General features: G+C 38.3%; 1 protein-coding gene across 1 annotated transcript in view; it reads right to left on the minus strand.

Annotated features, from left to right (window-relative positions):
• Nucleotides 1-2,985: 2,985 nt before the first annotated feature.
• The window catches only part of LOC148307632 (ATP-binding cassette sub-family C member 4-like), a 70,880-nt gene continuing 52,738 nt past the window's right edge, over nt 2,986-21,127 (minus strand). The window contains exons 12-22 of the mRNA XM_088263198.1: nt 19,872-19,965; nt 18,396-18,528; nt 17,248-17,514; nt 15,589-15,915; nt 14,473-14,613; nt 12,231-12,334; nt 10,019-10,311; nt 8,546-8,668; nt 7,030-7,152; nt 5,773-5,933; nt 2,986-4,646 (exon numbers count right to left, since the gene is read on the minus strand). Of these exons, the coding sequence (XP_088119324.1) occupies nt 4,361-4,646; nt 5,773-5,933; nt 7,030-7,152; nt 8,546-8,668; nt 10,019-10,311; nt 12,231-12,334; nt 14,473-14,613; nt 15,589-15,915; nt 17,248-17,514; nt 18,396-18,528; nt 19,872-19,965 (2,052 nt within the window). The 3' untranslated portion in view covers nt 2,986-4,360. The remainder of the gene's footprint in view (nt 4,647-5,772; nt 5,934-7,029; nt 7,153-8,545; nt 8,669-10,018; nt 10,312-12,230; nt 12,335-14,472; nt 14,614-15,588; nt 15,916-17,247; nt 17,515-18,395; nt 18,529-19,871; nt 19,966-21,127) is intronic.

Here is a 21,127-nt window from a genome sequence, read left to right on the forward strand (position 1 = left end):
TTATTATTTTTAAAAAGAGCAGTATAATAATACAATACATATGGGTGGATGAGAAAGATTCTACTGTATTTCAATCCATTCTAGAAAATTCATCAATCTAAAAATGATTAAAAAAATAAATATAGTTAAATACTGTTATTTGTAATGTTTTCTTGTTTTTTTTTTATAAATATTAAAATAAAAACCTTTGTGAAAAGATCCCAATTCATATGTAAATTTATTTCATATATTTTTATCAAAAATACATTATAATAAAAACAATAGTTTGAAAATACAACACATGAGCAACATATAAGCAACACATGGAGCACATTATATAATATCGTGGGGGTACTGGCAACAAAATGTTAACTCGAAAATATGCTTCTTTGACTTAATGACGCAGTAATATAATTTTTTTTAACATTCTATAAACTGGCAAAATACATTAAGTAGTTTGTCCGCCTCCGTGGTGTAATGGTCAGCGTGTTTAGCTACCGTGCTGGAGGTCCCGGGTTCGATTCCCAGGGGGGGTGAAAATAAATATTAGTGATTTTACACTGTAATATTTATTTAAGATTACCCTGGACTGGTTCCTGAGCGCAAGAGTGATCACCTTGCCTTCATGTAAGTGATGGTCAAGATAACACTGCGTCAATTCGATGCAGTGCCCTATGCACCATAAGGTGCGGGTAAGGGTTATAAGTAAGTATAAGTAAGTTTGAAATGTCATATTTATGTGGTTTTAAAATTAAATTCAACTTTAAGTTTAATAGCTGGTATTTTATTCAGGCTAAAAGTTTTAAATAACAGTGATTTTAGAGTTTAAAGTTTTTGCCAGTATACCCACGATATGTGATGAATCATCTTGGGTTTCGGCCACCAAAAATCGTTAGGAAGTATCAAAATTTTAGTATTCTTTTCCAAATTATGGCAAAATTTGGATTCATCAGCTTTCACTATCCTTAACCTTTCCGGGAGTACAAAAATTGACATCCGACTTTCTCTGGAGAGTGGGTTCTTTTTACATGAATTTTTTTTCCATTAAATCGTTGTATTATAAAGATAGAGAATATGTTAAAATAATAAAAAAAAAACCTCTGACATATTTTTCAATTATACATAATTACACACAAATATCCACAGATGTCATTGTTATACAAGTTACATCATACTAACTGACAGACGGACTTCGACGTTCAATAACGTCGATACTTCTTAAAGGAAAATTCGCACCGACGTTCATTTACGTCCATACTTCTTAAAGGAAAATTCGCAGCGACGTTCATTTAGGTCCATACTCCGGAAAGGTATACATATATTGTATTTTTTTTACATAGTTTAAGTACAAAAAATGGACATTTCAAGTCTACAAGTACTAGTTAAGGCGCAATATAAATTTTACATGATTATAAAAATTCAATATAGCTTTAAAAAACTGTAATATTTTATAGTATATTTAATATATTAAAAAAAAACATTTACTAATGTCTTCAGTCTATTGATGCTGTAAATATTGCAGTTGCCATATACCGGCGGTGTAAATTCAATTAATCAAATACAAGTAACATGGCGATATATCACATATATCGTACAATTTAATATTAATACATATCGCTTACTCCTTTCAACAATGTCATATTTCAAAAATTGTCAATTTTCAGTTGTACATGTTTTCGGAATGCCCAGAAAATGTACTACATATATCCCAGCAAAAGCGACATATTTTTAACTTAATATTTACCCGCTACAGGGCAGAAAGTGTTGTTTTTGCATTTTGAAGAAAAAGGTAATTGTTTAATTATTTTTTTAAATATGCTAAATATTTTTCAAATGGAGAAAAAACATCCAGGTCTTACCTAAAAAGATCTGTTGCACAGTAAAAAGTTCAAAAATGGCTTGATATTTCTTTTAAATACATTTTATTATATTTTTAAACTTTAATAATGATCTCCTGAAAAATCTAGTTTTTTGATTTATGACATTGTTGATAGGAGTGAGCGATATCTTTCTAGCAATAATTGCATTAAAATATCTTTAATTAAATAATTTGTTTAATAAAAATTAAAAATACGCAATGATAAGTATACTTAGAGCGAAGATATAAAAAATGAATCTCCTGTCAAAAATATTCGATCGGTTTTACATACATATAGGATCTTGTATTAATGATTTGTGTGATTTTCATAAAACATATTCACTAAGTACTTAAATGCTCCATCACTTGATAAAACTACTTTTAAACTAAGTACCAGGTTAACCCTCCCTTCCCTGTATTGGGTATCTACTACACGTTGCTTCTATCAACCATCAGGATCTTTATAAACATAATAAATACAAGGTTAAGATTTTAGGTATTCTTCTATAATAATATATTTCCGCATTGATTTAAAAAATAATATTAATAATAATCCGCCTCCGTAGTGTAATGGTCAGCATGCTCGCCTACCGTTCTGGAGGTCCCGGGTTCGATTCCCAGAGGGGTTTAATAAATATAAGTGATTTTTTTCACTCTAATATTTATTCAATATTACACTGGACTGGTACCTGAAGCGGAGGGCTGATCACCTTTCCTTCATGTGTAATCGATCGAGATAACACTGCGTTTATATGAAGCAGTGCCCTATGCACCATTGGGGTGCGGTAAGGGATTTATTATTATTATTATTATAATCTGAATTTATCGGGTACATTGGAGGTATTTTGTGAACATGGGAAACAAATTCAAAGAGTGTGCGGGAAGCGCGACACTATATTCGCGTCCCACTCTTGCGTACTTCACTATAAAGGGCGAAGAGTGCGGCCACTGTCAATACTAGCGGCAGTCGGCAGTAGCTCTCGGGCTTGCAACCAGAGTGGGTCTATGCCCGTTCTGTGAGCGTTGCCAGATGGTTTTTTTAAATTATTTCAGCAAGTAAATCTCAATTATTATAATTTTTTACTTCAATTATAATTAGTTAAGGGGATTAGCTATGAATGTTCTTATTTTTCCCATTAAAAATCGCATTTTTTGTGTACTGACTACCCAACACCGGAATGCGCGTTTTTATTTTAGCACCGTAAGGGAAAGGTTAAGTGGTAAATATGCAATATATCAATGCAATAATTAATTTGTTTAAATCTGAAACTATTAACACATTGTTGTCAGGACCCCTTTCTACACGTTTCATAGAACTTACTAGAGCTGAAAAAACTCTGCTTTTATAAATTAGCGGTAAGGTGTTGTTGATAATATTTTAATCAACTGTTGGTTCGCATTTCTTTTAAAATTCAGAGAAAAAATATTTTACTAAATTATGATAAACTTTATAAAAAGGTACTCTTTATGTGAGAGTTTTTTTTCCATCATTTTCTGTATTTCACATACATATTTCAATTTTGTGAGCTTAAAACAAAATAAACAATAAAGTGTTCATAATATAATAAATTAATGATTTTTAAACAAAAAATTTAAAAAAATCATTTGAAGATGTAGCTATTTTACGCCTCACCTTATTTTTCACACGGCCAAATAAATAATTGACCGCGTTGTTGCCTAATTTGTCTGGAAAACACCCCGACACAGATGTGTTAATGGTAGCTAATTGTATTTCTGACTTTATTATGAAGGTTTCAATAAGTGGATACGTACAAAGTAATTCCTGTAATCAATTTAAGATGAAAACCGCAAGGATAATGCTAAACTTAAGTTGGACCATAATTTACTTAAGCTAGAGCAAAGGCAAGTCATAATTTAAGCTCGACAATTTGGATCATAAGCTGGAGTAAAGTTACTCAAAATAGACTCAGCTCACATAAGCTATAGCAAAGTTAAATCCTAACTCACATAAGCTGTAGCAATGTTGGATCATAGCTCACATGAGCTGCAGCAAAGTTAGATCACAACTCACATAAGCTGTAGTTAGTTAGATCATGGCTCACATTAGCTGCAGGAAAATTAGATCAGCTCACATTAGCTGAAGCAAAGTGGGATCATAGCTTGCATAAGCTGAAGCAAAGATGAATCATATCTCACATGAGTTGCAGCAAATTTGGATCATGACTCACATAAGCTGTAGTAAAGTTACTAAGTTCATAACTTACTTAAGTGAGAACCAATTTTCAAGTTTTACTTAAATTATAACTTACTCAAGCTAAAACAAAGTTAGATGGTAGCTTGGCCAAGCTGCACCAAACTTATACACTTAAACATCAAAGTTGGATCGTAACTTTGCCAAGCTGCACCAAACCTATACACTTAAACATCAAAGTTAGATGGTAACTTGGCCAAGCTGAACTTATACACTTAACATCAAAGTTAGATAGTAAATCTAAGTAATTACTTAGATTATGTAATAATAATACTTAGATTAAGTAATTACTTAGATTATTATGGGGACAATCAATCGGCAGGTTCCTCGATGAACTTGATGTGCTTCTCGTAGGCGTCGCGGGCAACCTCGCGCAGGTTCCGCTCGGCCGCCTTGCCCAGCTGCGCCACCATCTGCGAGAGCGCCGAGTCGGGGTCCTGCAGCAGCCGGTGTGGGTGCTGGAACTCCACCATGCGCCCCGCCGCCATCACCAGCACGCGGTCCGAGTCCATCACCGTGTTGAGCCGGTGTGCGATGGTCAGCACCGTGCAGTGCGCAAACTTCTGCCGGATCGTCTTCTGGATCAAGGAGTCCGTTCTGGAAATGGTAGGTTCAATATGTATCGCTTATCGGAATACGAGGACTGACAACATTAAATCAATAATGAGTAATGAGGAATAAGAATAATAATGGTTTGGCAGAAGCACCAAATCTCTGTTCCGAGCTGCAGCATCAAAATTGAAGATAGCCATGATGATCACCGATCTTCATTAGAAGTGGCACAGAAAGAAGAGGAATAAGACAGAGTAGACATCATAAAACAAAATGAACTTTATTAAGAAGTTAGGATGTCTACCCAGACACCCGCCCTTCTGAGTATTCACCTCCCCAACGCACACTTGTCCGCCTCCGTTGTGTAATGGTCAGCACGCTCGGCTACCTTACTGGAGGTCCCGAGATAGATTCCTAGGTGGGGGTAAAATAAATATAAGTGATTTTCTCATTCTAATATTTATTCAATATTACCCTGGATTGATGATATGAAGCAGAAGGCTGATCACCTTTTCTTTGTGTGTTAACAATCAAAATGACACTGCGTCAATATGATGCAGTGTCTTATGCAGCATTGGGTGTGGATAAGGGTTAGAAGAAGAAGACAACGCACACTAATTCCAACAGTGTTTCCACTTTTGGAAACAGTCTCCTGGAACGCTTCTTTTGTGATGACCTTCAGCTCCTTTGTCGCATTTGCCGTAATCTCGGGAATCTTCTCAAATTGCCTCCCTTTCAAACTACATATTTGAGTTTGGGGAGTAAAAATAAGTCAGAAGGACAGGATTATGTTACTAAGGTGGCTGGGGAAGAACAGTGATTGAGTATATGGCCAAAAACTCTGAATGGGATGAAACAACATTGCTCACCATAATGCTCCAAGCCTTAACTGATAAAAACACTATGGCGATGTAACTAGTATTACGGGGCTCGGGAATCGGTACTAATAACTCTTAATTAGGAGGCAATCTGTTTATTCAACAGGTCGCTATGACAGTACAAGGACAAGTGTGTGCAGACTCCTTTGTCTAGTTTTCATAAGGGTTGAGTATAATAATAATATAGACATTCCCGCATACACTCTTGCCCAGCCTTTAGCGGGCGCTTGGGGTCATAGGTTCAAGTGGTTAGAATTATTGGACTGTTTATTATTATTACGGTTATTGCTTACTTGGGGTCCACGTTGGCAGTAGCCTCGTCCAGCACGAGGAGGTTGTTGTTCTTCACGATGGCGCGCGCCAGGCACAGCAGCTGTCTCTGTCCCGCCGAGAAGTTGCTGCCTCCCTCGCTCACCATCTGGGACAGGGAGCCCACGGCTTCCTTCAGCTCCACCTGAAGGCCAAACAAGAAAATCTCCCAACTTAGCAATTGCACTCTTCTCAAGTATCGTTTGGCCGTGTGATTGTGTGTGATGCCTATTCAATTCAATTTATTTATTTATAATTAACATTCATTCTATTCAAACCCTTATCCGCAACCCAATGGTGCATAGGGCACTGCATTATATAAATACAGTGTTTTCTTGATCGTTAACACTTGAGGGAAAGGTGATCAGCCCTCCGCTTCAGGTACCAGTCCAGGGTAATATTGAATAAATATTTGAGTGAAAAATCACTTATATTTATTTGACCCCCCCCTGGGAATCGAACCCGGGACCTCCAGAACGGTAGCCGAGCGTGCTGACCATTACACTACGGAGGCGGACAAAATATAATTAACATACACATTACTAATTAAAATTTAAAGCGTATACATTTAACAAAAAATCTAAAATAAGCAAGAATACTCTTGTTAAAGATGTAGCAGAATCCCGCTTTGCAATATCCCTTCAGATGGAACAGATCAATATCCAGCGTGATATTGTTCAGCATAGCGGCGGCTCTTCCTACAGGCATAACCATCGCCAGGTTATGCCTGTAGGAAGACGGTTTACGTGAATTGATTGCCGTTTTCCAAATATTTTATACTATTTTAACGCATTGTTTGCGGGAAACGCTTAAAAGTGTCTTTTACATACTGTTGGTAGATAACGGGAGACGCTTATAAGCGTTCTAGTTGCTTACTTCTGGTAGAGCGCAAGAGACGCCAAAAAACATTGTACAGATGGGAATTGGGTTTGCGGTTACTTGTGATTAGTATACTGAGGGCTGGACGCTGGCTGTCTGAGTATAATTAGGGTCGGGGTTGATGAAAAAACTGCCCGACAACAATGATGCTTTTTATCAAAAACAATATTTTGAAACATTCAACGATTTGAAATTATAAAAAAAAAATGGAAAGTTTTCCTTAATATTATTTTTGCAAAAAAAATATGGAGTAAGTAGCTCTTATAATACTTAAGTTATGGAATTAAAATTCATATATGGGGGGGTTTCAATCCCCCTGTTAGATCTGGCTAGGGTTAAAATAAAGTTGACGTATTCCTTACATCTTCCAAGGCTCCCCAGAGAGCGGCGTCAGACTGCTGAGAGAAGGGGTCCAGGTTGTGCCGGAGGGTGGCAGAGAACAGCATCGGCTCCTGCGGGATGATTGAGATCTTGTTCCGGAGTTCCTGAACAACAAAAAAACCCAATCATTTTCATGTGCAAAATATCCATTTTTAATTTAGTTGTCTCTAATCATATCACGCTGTTAACACGTGCATCTTGCTAAACAAGTAGGCATACATAAACGCAGAAGAAAATTTCTTGAATGTTTTTCGCAGATACTTTGTAAACCTTATAAAATTAAGCAACTTCGTTTTAACCGCTTTTTTATTATTAACCTACCAGTTTCGACAAGAATCTTGTCGGGGTTTATTAAATTCTAAAACATTAAAATACTCATAGTTAATTACATCAACAACAAAAAAAAGGTATCAGGTGAAGACCAAATGCCGCCTATACAATGCCTGCATTGCTCCTGTTCTCTTATACGGCTGTGAAACATGGCACCTTACAAGGGCCCAGAGCAGCCGTGTACTAAGCGCCGAGAATAGGTGTTTGCGGAGAATTTCAGGCGTGCGGTGGTTTGACTTTGTGAGGAATGAAGAGATGAGGCGTAGGCCGCAGCAAATCTTGGTCACAACTGTCGTCAAGAAAAGGCGATTCAGTTGGCTTGGCCATGTACTCCGCATGCCTCCTGAGAGCCGCCATCAAGCTTGCCTCTTTTACAAGGCATCAGGTTCGCGCCGCCCAGGACGACCACTTCTGACAATTTGTCGGCAGTTCTCGTCAGAACTTCGGGACGCGGATCTGACTTGGGAGAATGCAAGGGAGCTGGCAGCCGACAGAAAAGCCTGGAGACAGTTTGTGGACTCCATATGCTCCACCTAAGGAGCGGATATGGTTTATGGTTTATTAATTACATTCCCTTACCAAAAACTTCCACACACTCCATACACCGTATGAAAATATGATTTAAAAAATATGATTTAGGAGTTTTTTAAATCATATTTTCATATGGTGTACAGAGTGTGTGGAAGTTTTTGGTAAGGTTAGAATTTAATAAACCCTGATGATGACAAGGTTCTTGTCGAAACCGGTAGGTCAAAGTGTACTAATAATAGTTAAAACAAAGTTGTTTAATTTTATAAAGCATATAGAACAGTTTTAAATTTCTCTTTGTAATTTTTTTTTTCGTGTTTTCGGATTAACTGGACAGAATATTTGCCAAAAAACCGGAAAATCAGAAGTGAGTATACTTTTTAAAAAATGGCTAATTTATTTGGGTTCCAAGAACTGCATGGGACCATCCGGTCATATATGATTTAAGAAAAAAATTCACAATATTTAAAAACATATATATTTTTTAAAGGAATCGAATATGTGACGCCAGTTTTACAGTCGAGTGCCTACCCAACTAAGCCACGGCGCCTGTTGTATCGTTAGTACCAAATATATATTTGATACTAATGATACAACATTTATTTGGTACTATTTACGCGGGTCAAACAGTTGTCTTACCTGCAGCTTGATGTCCTTAGTATCCTTCCCGTCAATCAGGATTTCTCCGTCAACAATGGCCAGCCGGAAGAGGGCGGAGATCAGTGAGGACTTTCCTGCGCCAGTCCGACCAACTATACCGACCTGTACAAAGAAATATTATCTAATTTAAATTTTACTTGGTAAATACCACTAATAAGTACAAGAAACCTTTTGACCCTTTGAGGACAGAATAAAAAATATTTTATTTAACACATTTATATTTCTAGAAATTATTTACAAATAAGAAAACTAACTATCTCAACACGCCTTTCTTAATTTTATCGATAATGCTTATCTCAGCTTTGCATTCCTTCCTTATTTCACTATTTGCACATCTATCATACATCATTTTGTCGCACATTCTTCTGAGAGATCGCATTTCGACTGCATTCAGTCTACTTTCATCCTTCTTTTGCCAACTCCATGTTTCACTTCCATACATTAGAGTTGGAACCAGGACTCCGTTGTGCACCGCCAGTTTAGCTTCCACTGATAGGTTTATATTTGCTATAACTGATTTCAGTGCACCATTCACTTTGTTCCCAGCATTCACTCTCCTTTCTATGTCTTTATCAATCTTTCCATCCCTAGAAAACATACTACCCAAATACACGAAATCATCTACCTGTTCCAAAATCTCTCCATTTACCAATATTTTACATTCAGATCTGTGTAAACAAAATTTTATTGTGAAAATCGTGCACACAGATTGATACAATATTTATCCCTCAACAAAATTAAAAATACACATTGTGTGCCTGGTGGTTAGCGACAAAGACCATGTTTTATAAAGTATAAATAAAAAGTATTTATTCTTGAAAATATGAGGTACTATATATAACACTACTTATTTTTAGTATTATTATGACTATAATTCATCTGTCATTTTGCTTATTTCGTTCAATAACCTCACAAAATTGATAAACTAAGATACAGATAACCTATAAATATCCCGACATGTGCACATGGCCACAACAAATAGTCTGAAATAGGGTCTAAGACAATGATACCAACATGAAATCTATACAAGCACTATTTCTGTTACATCGGTAACATATTGCACTATGGTTTTAACTAGAAACATGTAGGCACTTTATTTTATTTTAAATTTGTGGTTAGCAGCAGTAAACTGGAGTATGATGAAATAAAAATAAATATGTTTTGAATATTGAAAGCATTAACTTTGTGGATCATATTGATATATTATTTCGAGAAATAAAAAGACTTTGTGTTTTGATCCACTCACATTTTTATTAACCAACTAGTTTCGGCAACAACCTGTTGCCCTCTTCAGGGTTTCATTCAGTCATAAATTAAACCCTGAAGAGGGCAACAGGTTGTTGCCGAAACTAGTTGGTTAATAAAAATGTGGGTGGATCAAAACACAAAGTCTTTTTATTTTTCGAAATAATGTAAAAATAAATAAACGGGTGAATTTGCGGGGGCGCCTACCTTCCAGCCGCTCTCTATGACCGCGTTGAGGTCCTTGAGCACGGGGTCCGCGCCGTCCCAGTAGCGCAGCCCGGCCGAGCGGAGCTGCAGGCGCCCCTTGGGCGGCCAGCCGGCCGGAGCCGGGGGCGCGCGCAGGCCCGGCTCGCTGGGCAGGCGCGTGTACTGCAGCACGCGCTCCACGCTCGTCATCTGCGTCACCACCTGCGTGGCCTGCTTGATGCCGTGCTGCAGCATGCCCGTCATGATCAGCGACTGGCTGATGGCCAGCCCCACGTCGCCCGCCTTCACGTTGTCTGCAAGCAGAGGCAACACTTTGAGAACCAAACAGACGTTCTACCAAATACAGGTAAAACTAACTAACTAACCATCACGCCGCTTCACGCGGGGGTAGGTAGAGAGAATCGAACGCCACACCACTCTGTCTTTGCAAACATTCTTTGCCTCTTCTACATTCATGCATCTCCTCATACATACCCGACGATTGTTACGACTCCTGACCCGGCCGCTTTCAAGTATTTGACATACCTGATTGTGCCCAGTTTTCCTCGGTAATACAGGTAAAACACTGAGAAAAGCAAACAGACATTCTATGTACTCAATACAGGTAACATGTTGAGAAAATGACCTGCAGCAAATGGATGTTTTACTAAATATAGGTTCTACCTTGAGGACATGATCTGCAACAAACTGCTATTTTATTGATAATCTCACTTTTTGATTATTTGAAACATTTTTTTACAAAAAATGCCTTCACGTTGTCTGCAAGCAAAGGCAACACTTTGAGAATCAAACAGACGTTCTACCAAATACAGGTAAAACATTGAGAAAAGCAAACAGACATTCTATGTAGTAAATACAGGTAACATGTTGAGAAAATGACCTGCAGCAAATGGATGTTTTACGAAATATAGGTTCTACGTTGAGAACATGACTTATAAAAGGGTAATTACTGATTTGGTCCTGCTATATAAAATTCTTAATAATATTTTGGACAGCCCTGATCTCCTAAATCAAATAAAGATTTAGGAGACCGTGCGTGCGTTCAAGAGGTACTAGGCAAAAATCTGTATTCGCAGTATTTGTACATATTGCAAACTATGCCATGTTCTCTCCAATTCCGCGGCTTCACATGTTAGCCAATGCTTTTGATAGTATAGATTTATTTAATATATTGTATCCACCTTGAAGTCTGTACTTTCTCAGCATTTCTTCTCCGTGTTATAATGGATAAATTTAAACGTTGTGTTTCACTCCCTCTCGCTGCTCGCTGATAGTGTGTAAAGGAGACGTGTATTTACCAGTGCTTACTATTTGTTATTTTATTATTATTTTATGTTTAAGACTTTTTGTTTCTCTATTAGTGTATTTTTATATTAGATACTGTATATATGTATTATGTTAAAGGTTTTAGCCATTCAATAAATAAATAAATAAATAATCTGCGGCAAACTGCAAACTGCTATTTTATTGATAATCTCACTTTTTGATCATTTGAAACATTTTTTTTACAAAAAATGCCATCAACTGGTGCCGCGCTACTTATCCCAACAGTTTTTATACCACACTTGTTTTTTTTTATCATCTCTTTTATCAACAAATAACATTGAATAATATGTTTCCCGAATACCGGATTTGTATTTTTGTGCATAAATGTCAAATAATGAAGCGGTATTTACTTGAATACATTGCCAAAAAAAAAAATGCCATCACTAGACTCGCTTTTTCTTCGAAATTTATATAGAAAATTTGTAAAAATTTCAAAAACAGTAATTTTTCTGTCTGCCTCCGTAGTGTAATGGCCAGCACGCTCAGCTACCGTTCTGGAGGTCCCGAGTTCGATTCCCAGGGGGGGTTAAATGAATAAAAGTGATTTTTTCACATTAATATTTATTCAATATTACCTTATTATCTGTGTTTGTATAATGCAGTGCCCTATGCACCATTGTGGTGCGGATAAGAGTTTGAATTGAAAAAAAAATTCTCTACTTTTCTTGTATTGTTAAAAAATAAGTTTAAAAACTTTTTAAAATAACTTAATTTCTACTTAACCTGATTCAACTCAATCTCCTTCAGTCAGGAACCTAACCAGACTATTAGAATACTATAGGCTAGCAAACACTCTTGGTGGACAAAAAGATAAATTTATGATAAACTTGTGATGTGTTTACCCCGCGGACAATAGTATGGGAGGTCGTATCAACAAAATTTTTACCTTTTCCAATAATGAGGAATGTGAAGGAGACGATGGCCACAAACACGCAACAGAAATTGCTCAACCACAGTCCAAAGGCGGTGTTGGCAGCTATGGAAATGTACCTGTTGAAAAACATTGACTTAATACACATAGAACTTGACTCAAAACTAATATGTACATACTTTCATTAATTGATTCGGCAGTCACTTTGTGGTAAAACCTATCCATTTTCAATTAAAATTTTCACTTAGTAAATAGCACTATTTCTTAGTATAGATTTCTTCTTATGAGCTGTACTGTACTAGCTATATCTCAAGTTCTGTGAACTCGAAATAATGATATTTTATTCAAACCCTTATCCGCACCCCAATGGTGCATAGGGTACTGCATCAGATAAACGCAGTGTTTCATGATCGTTAACACATGAAGGAAAGGTGATCAGCCCTCCGCTTCAGATACCAGTCCTGGGTATATTGAATAAATATTAGAGTGAAAAAATTACTTATATTTATTTGACCCTCCCTGGGAATCGAACCCGGGACCTCCAGTACGGTAGCCGAGCGTGCTGGCCATTACACTACGGAGGCGGACAACAATAATGGTATTTACTAAGCAAAAATTTTAATTAAAAAAAATAATACATATAACCTTTGGATATATGCAAGGCTGAGATAAGGATTATCGATAAAATTAATAAAAGTGTGTTGGGATGGTTTGGGCATGTGAATCGAATGACTGAAGAAAGAATAGTAAAACAAATTTATAAGGCAAATGTAGTTGGAAAAAAGAGTAAAAGCGATTGTCCACTACCCGGAATTTGACCATGGTCGAATTTACGCGCAACGTGTTCACGCACCGATCAAGAGCACCGATCCGAAAAAATATGGACAAAAGCACAAGCCAATCGTCGTTTTAAAATGCTAACTGACGTGCCGGAGGGTAACATTCTGTGTAATTCCGTGTAGTGGACAAACGCCCTAAGAGCGTTTGTGCACTGCATGGAATTTTACCGTCCGGCAGTCCGGTTTTGAAAATTTAAAGCGACTACGACAGTTTAGCGTGATCGAATTTACGCGCAACGTGTTCAAGCACCGACCAAAAGCACCGATCCGAAGAAAGATGAGCAAAAGCACAAGCCAATCAATGTTTTAAAATGCTAACTGACATGCGGGACGGTAAAATTCTGTGTAATTCTGTGTAGTGGACAAACGCCCTAAAGGAAGACTGAGGAAAACTTGAAAAATCAATGTAATTTACAATTAAATCTTCTTTTTTTTCTTCTTCCTTTTTATAGATCCTCGGATCTGTCTGTTCCGTTAACCGTCTCTTGTGACGTGGACTGGCAGCTGTCACGCCATCACTTTAGAGGTCTTCCTGGTGGTCTTCTTCGCCTGGGTACTCTTGAAGAGCAATTCGGGCCAGTCTATTTTCTTATTATCATTTCTTTACTCATTCAAAGAGTAGTAGTTTTTTTTTCGTAAGATGTCTCAATAATAATACTGACCAATTTCTGAATTCCATGGACAGCTAGACGCACCAACGAGTCCATTAGTCAGGAACTACACTTGGATGGCTCAAGCCAGAGTCAATCTAGCCAGTGTCTGTGCACGATTCTTCAGTTCTTTGGACACATCGCGCGTAGCAATGAGGATAGCCTATTTGAGTGGTTGGAAATGCGATGACTGACCATTCTCTGTAAATGTCTTTGCACTATTCCGTGTCTGTCTGCTGTGCTGGTCGGGGTTGTGGGCATCTGTGTACCGGCCAACATCGGGTCGGAATCAGATCTAGCTGACTAACTGAACTAAATACTAATCCCTTTCACTGCCTACACCGGGGTACTTCTAGAAAATTTGGTGATGGATTTACAAACTTGTATTTATTTAGATTGGCAGTGACAAGGATATTGAAAGCTTTTAAATGTGAATTCGCAGTAATATCAGGATACAACTTTATGTTGTTTCACATTTTCCATAAATTTCGCAACTTAGTTAAAAAAAAATAGCTTTGCAAGAGCAGATCTGTCAGGGAGCCTAGATGCTCTGTATCAGATCTGGGCATGCGGTGGGACAGCTTTTAATTGAGTGGTTGTGACCGGTAGCCTGGAGGGGAAGAGAGGGAGAGGAAGATCCCCACACGATGGACCGATCAAGTCAAGGCGCTACGTGCAGCGCAGTCAAGGGATATCTGGAGAAGAGTCATTGCCTCCACAAGGGTCACAAGGGTAATGAGGATTAAGACGGAGAGGAAGAATACTGACCAGGCTCCGCTGTGGACATCTTGGTGCTGGTCGAACTCCTTCTTCAGCATCTCCTGAGCTCCGCAGGCACGGATAGTACTGAGCCCCGCCAGTGTGGCAGACAGGTGAGAGAACACGGGGCTTCTTGTCACACCCTCCAATCTATTGACAAGAGAAAAATTGTTATATTGGCGCAGGACTGTTTCTGTCTTATCAATTATATTTCATATTCCGCCTCAATGGTGTAATAGTCAGCACGCTTGCCTACCATACTGGTGGTCCCGGGCTCGATTCTCAGGGTGGGGTCAAATAAATACGAGTATAATTTACTATGTTTATAAAAAAAAAAAAATTGTAAAATGAACTCCCTCTCTAAACACTATCTACTTTATTAGAGGTAGAAACGTTATATTTGAAATGTTTTGTATATTCACTTAACTATTTTGTATTATTCAAATATGTGTTTTGTAAAAAAAAAATTATTAAAAAATAAAATAAAATAAGTGATTTTTCACTCAAATATTTATTCAATATTACCCTAGACTGGTACCTGAAGCGGAGGGGTGATCGCCTTTCCTTCAAAAGTTAACGATCAAGATAACACTGTGTTTATATGATGTAGTGCCCTATGCACCATTGGGTGCGGCTAAGGGTGAAAAGAAGATATTTCAAGTGTATGTCTGTCTCTACATTGTAGAATGCTATGCATTCCATGGACCGATATGGTCAGCGACGTAAATGTGGTCCAAAGAGCAATGACAAGAACAGAAGGGAAAATTCAATATGCTAATGTTTTTTTTTTTAAAGGAATAATCCCGCAAAGCCTCTATATTAGAGGGCTTGTCTACAGGTAGGATAGTAAGGATAGGGAAGGTAAATGTGAAAAATACACCACAAACACGTAGACCAATTGAAAATAAATCTTTCTTGAATTTATTTTGCACCTGGCGGGAACCGAACCCGCGGCGCTAATTTCACAGTCAAGCGTCTACCCAACTTACGCCAACCATGGCGCAAGTTGGATAAGTAAGGGTTGTAAGTAAGGGTTGTAAGTAAGGGTTGGCGTAAGTAAGTCTTGTACAGGCACCGGCCTATTACATTTTTACCCCACCCAGAAACATTGCGCACAACGGATACCTCTTGACATCTTGAGCGGTGGCCAGGTAGACCATGGTCATCTTGTAGAAGACCACTCCGAGCACGACCATGGGCACGAGCATGTAGGGGCACTTGATGGCCACCATGACCAGGATGCCGAGCCCCACCATGAAGACCTGGATGGCCTCCAGGAAGAACTTGGGCAGCGTCTCGTCCACGGCGCCCATGTCCTTGGAGAAGCGGTTGAGGATGCGGCCCGAGGGGTTGGTGTCGAAGAAGCGCATGGTGGCCTCCAGGATGTTGCCAAACATGGTGTCGTGCAGGTTGATGGAGGCGCGGACGCTCACCCAGAAGAAGAGGATCGATCTGTGAATAATAACATGCTCAAATGACAAATTTAATGTATAAAAAATAAATATCAAGCCACTAATTGAACTTTTTACTGTGCAACAGATCTTTTAAGGTAAACCTGAAGGTTTTTTCTCCATTTGAAAAATAATTAAACAATACCTTTTCTTCGAAATGCAAAAACAACATTTTCTGCCCTGTAGCGAGCGGGTAAATATTAAGTTAAAAATATGCTTCTTTTGCTGGGATATATTACATTTTCTGGGCATTCCGAAAACATGCACAACTGAAAACTGACGATTTTTAATTTTTGACGTTCTTGAAAGGAGTGTGCGATGTATTTTGTACGCCTTATGAAAATCTGATTTCAAAACGGGGAAAATGTAAATATTCCTAAATGTTGCTTTTATTGAGCATAGTTAAAGTTCAAATGTATCAGTTTTGTAATGTTAACTCTGGTAAATACCTAAAAAAGATGTGTGTAAAAAAAAGTGCCACCGTAACTAGTGCAGCGACACGACCGCCCTGAATGACGACTTGTGCGCAACTAAAATGAGATTGTCGGAAACAGTATGAAGCCGCGTGCCCGTGTACGTAAAGTGCGGCATACACGCATACTCTGAGAAACGTTGGTGTATTGGTGATTTTATCCCCGATTTTTTTTTCCATCTCTGCAAATGAATAACTTTATATTATAATACTTTTATGTAATACGTAAAAGTATTTTTTTTTATTTAAACTTATGTACAGAAAATAAATAAGTACATTGGCGGGCTTATTGCTAAAAAGCAATATCTTCCAACCAACCAAATACTATTATTATAAGTATTACGGAGGAATACAAAAATTGTGAGCCCGCATCTATTATATTCTATATTGATATTCTCATTTTCAAAGTCAAGTTGTAGTAAATACGTACCACCGGGAGGGAAAGGTTAAATCTGTTGTGACACATGTTTTGATGTATCATTGCTGATGTTGAATGCATTGAATGTTACACCAGTGGCGTGCACAGTTTTTAATCAGAGTAGGCAGTAGGGTTGGGTACGGATAAGGCATAGTAGGCACTGGTCATGTTTCTATATGGCACGCGAGTCATCCCCGGCAGGCACTGCTTTTCTGCCTATATCGAATGCACGCCTCTATGTTACACATGTATAGAGTGATGACATAAACCAGCCTACGGTGGGTCGTAAGCCCTGTAAATACCCAGACTTCTATATTCATCTATGCTGATATGTCAAAATGTAGAACTTAGTGTAATTTTTACTAAAATAAAGACCAATTTTCAGCGATGAACTGTATGTATTTCAAACAAAATATCAGAATTGAAGCTGGTACTGTTATTACCTGATAGTTGTGAATATGATGCAGCCGATGATGAATGCAGTGTACACATAGATGGCCGTGTTGGTGTCGGCGAAAGACTCCTCCAGAATGTCGACGTAGGTGGTGTTGGGGTCCAGCTCGATGGCCTGGTTCATGGCGTCCATCTGGATGCTGAGGATGGTGGCCGAAGTCGTCACCTGCGTCAGGTTGCTCGTGAAGTTGGAGCCGTCTGCCGCGCCGTCCATGAACTGGTCGTCCCGAGCGGCCATGTACTCTGCGTTGTTCGACCTGGAATAAGGACGATATAGCTTCATTTTCCATGTGCACAATACCCGATTCGACCCATGTTCCAAGCCTAGTGGTCTACATTGTTTGACCTGGAATAACGATACCCAATTCGGCCCATGTGTCCAGCTATATTTACAATGCAAGCTCGAAATGATACCCGATTCGGCTCATGTTCCAAGCCTTGTACTCTGCATTGTTTGACCTGGAATAAGGATGATATAGCTCTATTTTCAATATGCACTTGATGATACCCGATTCGGCCCATGTTCCAAGCCTTGTACTCTGCGTTGTTTGACCTGGAAAAGGATGATATAGCTCTATTTTTCATGTGCACTCGATAACGATACCCGATTTAGCCCATGTTCCAAGCCTTGTACTATGCGTTGTTATTGTGAGTAATATATTGATCATGTATTCTTTTTCAAAGTTTCACTAATGAATACTCACTCGATCCATGTTTGCATTTGAAACCTTAGTGCTTTAAAAAACATGTTACTCCTACATCTAATTTCTTGTCATGTTTGCTTTGCTGTGTAGATAGATGTCACTATTATCCATTGATTTCTGTCACCATCTTTATATTGCCCGTGTCAAATTACATTCCTTTAATGAACCTTAACGTGACCAATGTGTTTAAGTGGATTTTTACGTTTCCTAGCTGTTTTCTTTTTTTTTATTATTATTTTAAACTGTGTTGGGAACAAGAGGGATAATCTAGTGTGGGCCGATCGGGAACTTGTCAGCAATTGTTCATTGCACGTTGCACTCCTCAGGAGAAGCCGGACTGTTGACTGTCGCCAGCATGCCTTCCGTTCCGCTAGAAGAGGGTTCGACATTTCAGGTGTAGGATTCAGCAGGAGTTGATGAACGGTCGCACTCACCAAGCCGTGAGGTAGAGATCCCCCATGGAAGTGATAGCCTGGGCGAGCAGGATCATGAAAAGAGTCACCAACAGTAGGAACACTCCGCCGCCGGACCTCAGGTACTTCAAGTACACCGACTTTGACAAGTTTCCTGAAACATGAACAAAAATGAATGTTAACAATATCAAATTATAAATAAAACCTGGATGCCTCTAGAGATGCTAATAGAAACTCGGTGTGGAGGAACAAACACATGTGAGTAGAAAGTAAAATGAAAATATACAAAACATGTGTTCGACCAATAGCCACTTATGGGATTGAGGCAAGAGCAGATACTCCTAGAACAAAATCTCGACTTGGAACCTCCGAGATGAAAACTCTCCGATCCATAACCGGAAACACATTGCAAGACTGAGTAAGAAATACCGACATCCGGAGCATGTGTAAGACGGAGGATATCGTGAGGTGGGGATGACAACGAAGGCGATACTGGAATGATCATGTAAACAGAATGTCAGATGACAGACTTCCACGTATCGCCCTTCAAGGAATCCCTGAAGGACGCAGACCCCCAGGCAGACCTCCAAAAAGGTGAAAGACAGCTGGGAGTCAACATCCCAAGAGCTACAAGCGGAGGCGCAAACAGATCCTTAGGATCGAGAAAAAGAAGAAGAAAGAAAAAAAATAATAAGTTTAATGAATTTAATTTAAACAAGAATTAGGGAACATAAATTATGTTTCAGAAATAATATTTTTTTACAATTTGCAAACCATTTAATTAGATAATGATCACAAATATGACAACAATAACGTAGAAATCCTAAAAATTATTCATACAAAAAGTCATAATAATAATAATAATAATACCCTTATCCGCACCCCAATGGTGCATAGGGTACTGCGTCATATAAACGCAGTGTTATCTAGATCGTTTACACATGAAGGAAAGGTGATCAGCCCTCCGCTTCAGGTACCAGTCCAGGGTAATATTAAATAAATATGACAGTGAAAAAATCACTTATATTTATTTTACCACCCTTGGGAATCGAACCCGGGACCTCCAGAACGGTAGCCGAGCGTGCTGACCATTACACTACGGAGGCGGACAAAATAATCATAAACTGCATAAAATCATAAACTTATGAAAGTCATAAACTGCAACATTTTCGAAAGATAAAAATATTGATAAAAATAAACCCATAATTAAAAATTGACAATGATTTAAGTCATATTAAAAAAAAAATTATTATTGAAAACGATATTTTCTATCGTTTCTCATGAAATCCTAGTGGTAGAAGCACTATGTTTCGATATCGAATTATATACATATTTAGAAGTTCCAAGAATTTCAGAAGTGTGGTCATCAATCATGGGTAGAATCGGTGAATATTACACCTGTGTAAAGTGATCACTTAACCAGACTATGAAAAGCCCATAAGCCCTTTAAATACCATATTCTTCTTGAGATGTCAAAAATACTATAAAACTCCTTACCTTTCTCCATTAGTTCTTTATTTTCATCGGCTTCCTCCTCATCGTCTTCATCTTCCTTGGGAATCAGGTCGGCCACATCGGGAACTTGCTTGGACTGAAACAGAAAACCAAGCAGTATTACACAATGAGAATGTGACAGTATTGAGTATCCATAGTAATAGATTTCTCGCTGCTGCGTTTAACACTGATTGCAGTCGAGTCACTAGACCCGTGTGTTACTGCTAACGGTACTGGAACACTTGTGACGAGGAAGACGGAAACGCGCAAATGAAGACAATCTTTTATTTATTAAAAATTACAAAGTCACAAGTGTGAAAATAACAAAATTACAGCAATATATCGAAAATTGCAAAACACAAGGGCGAGAAGAACAAAGCGACACCAATATAAAAACAGACATAGAAAGGAGAGTGAATGCTGGGAACAAAGTGAATGGTGCACTGAAATCAGTTATAGCAAATAAAAACCTATCAGCGGAAGCTAAACTGGCAGTGCACAACGGAGTCCTGGTTCCAACTCTAATGTATGGAAGTGAAACATGGAGTTGGCAAAAGAAGGATGAAAGTAAACTGAATGCAGTCGAAATTCGATCTCTCGGAAGAATGTGCGACAAAACGATGTATGATAGATGTGCGAATAGTGAAATAAGGAAGGAATGCAAAGCTGAGATAAGCATTATCGATAAAATTAAGAAAGGTGTGTTGAGATGGTTTGGACATGTAGAACGAATGAGTGAGGAAAGAACGGTAAAACAAATTTATGAGGCGAATGTAAGTGGAAAAAGGAGCAGAGGAAGACCGAGAAAAACATGGCACGATCAGGTATACCAAATACTTGAAAGTGGTCAGGTTAGCAGTCGTAACAATCGGCGGGTATGTATGAGGAGATGCATGAACGTAGAAGAGGCGAAGAATGTTTGCAGACAGAGTGGTGTGGCGTTCTATTCTCTCTGCCTACCCCTGCGGGGAAGCGGCGTGATGGTTAGTTAGTTAGTTAGTTATATAAAAGCAGAGCGAGCGTGGCGTATACACGTTTTGAATATTATTTAATCTGAGCACACAAAAATTTGTCCGCCACCCCTTATATATACGATTTCAAAGGAGTTATACGTGGTGGGGACAATATTATAAGCAAAATAAAAGTTGATGAACTGCGTCTCTTTGTCCTTCTCGCGTACATTTATTAATACTATTTTAATATATAAATTATTCTAAAAAATACACAGACTTTGGGAGAAACACCGTGTATACACTGTT

This window comes from Brachycentrus maculatus, unplaced genomic scaffold (assembly GCF_059751285.1).
Source record: "Brachycentrus maculatus isolate JH-2025_06_01 unplaced genomic scaffold, ASM5975128v1 h1tg000196l, whole genome shotgun sequence".
NCBI lineage: Eukaryota > Metazoa > Arthropoda > Insecta > Trichoptera > Brachycentridae > Brachycentrus > Brachycentrus maculatus.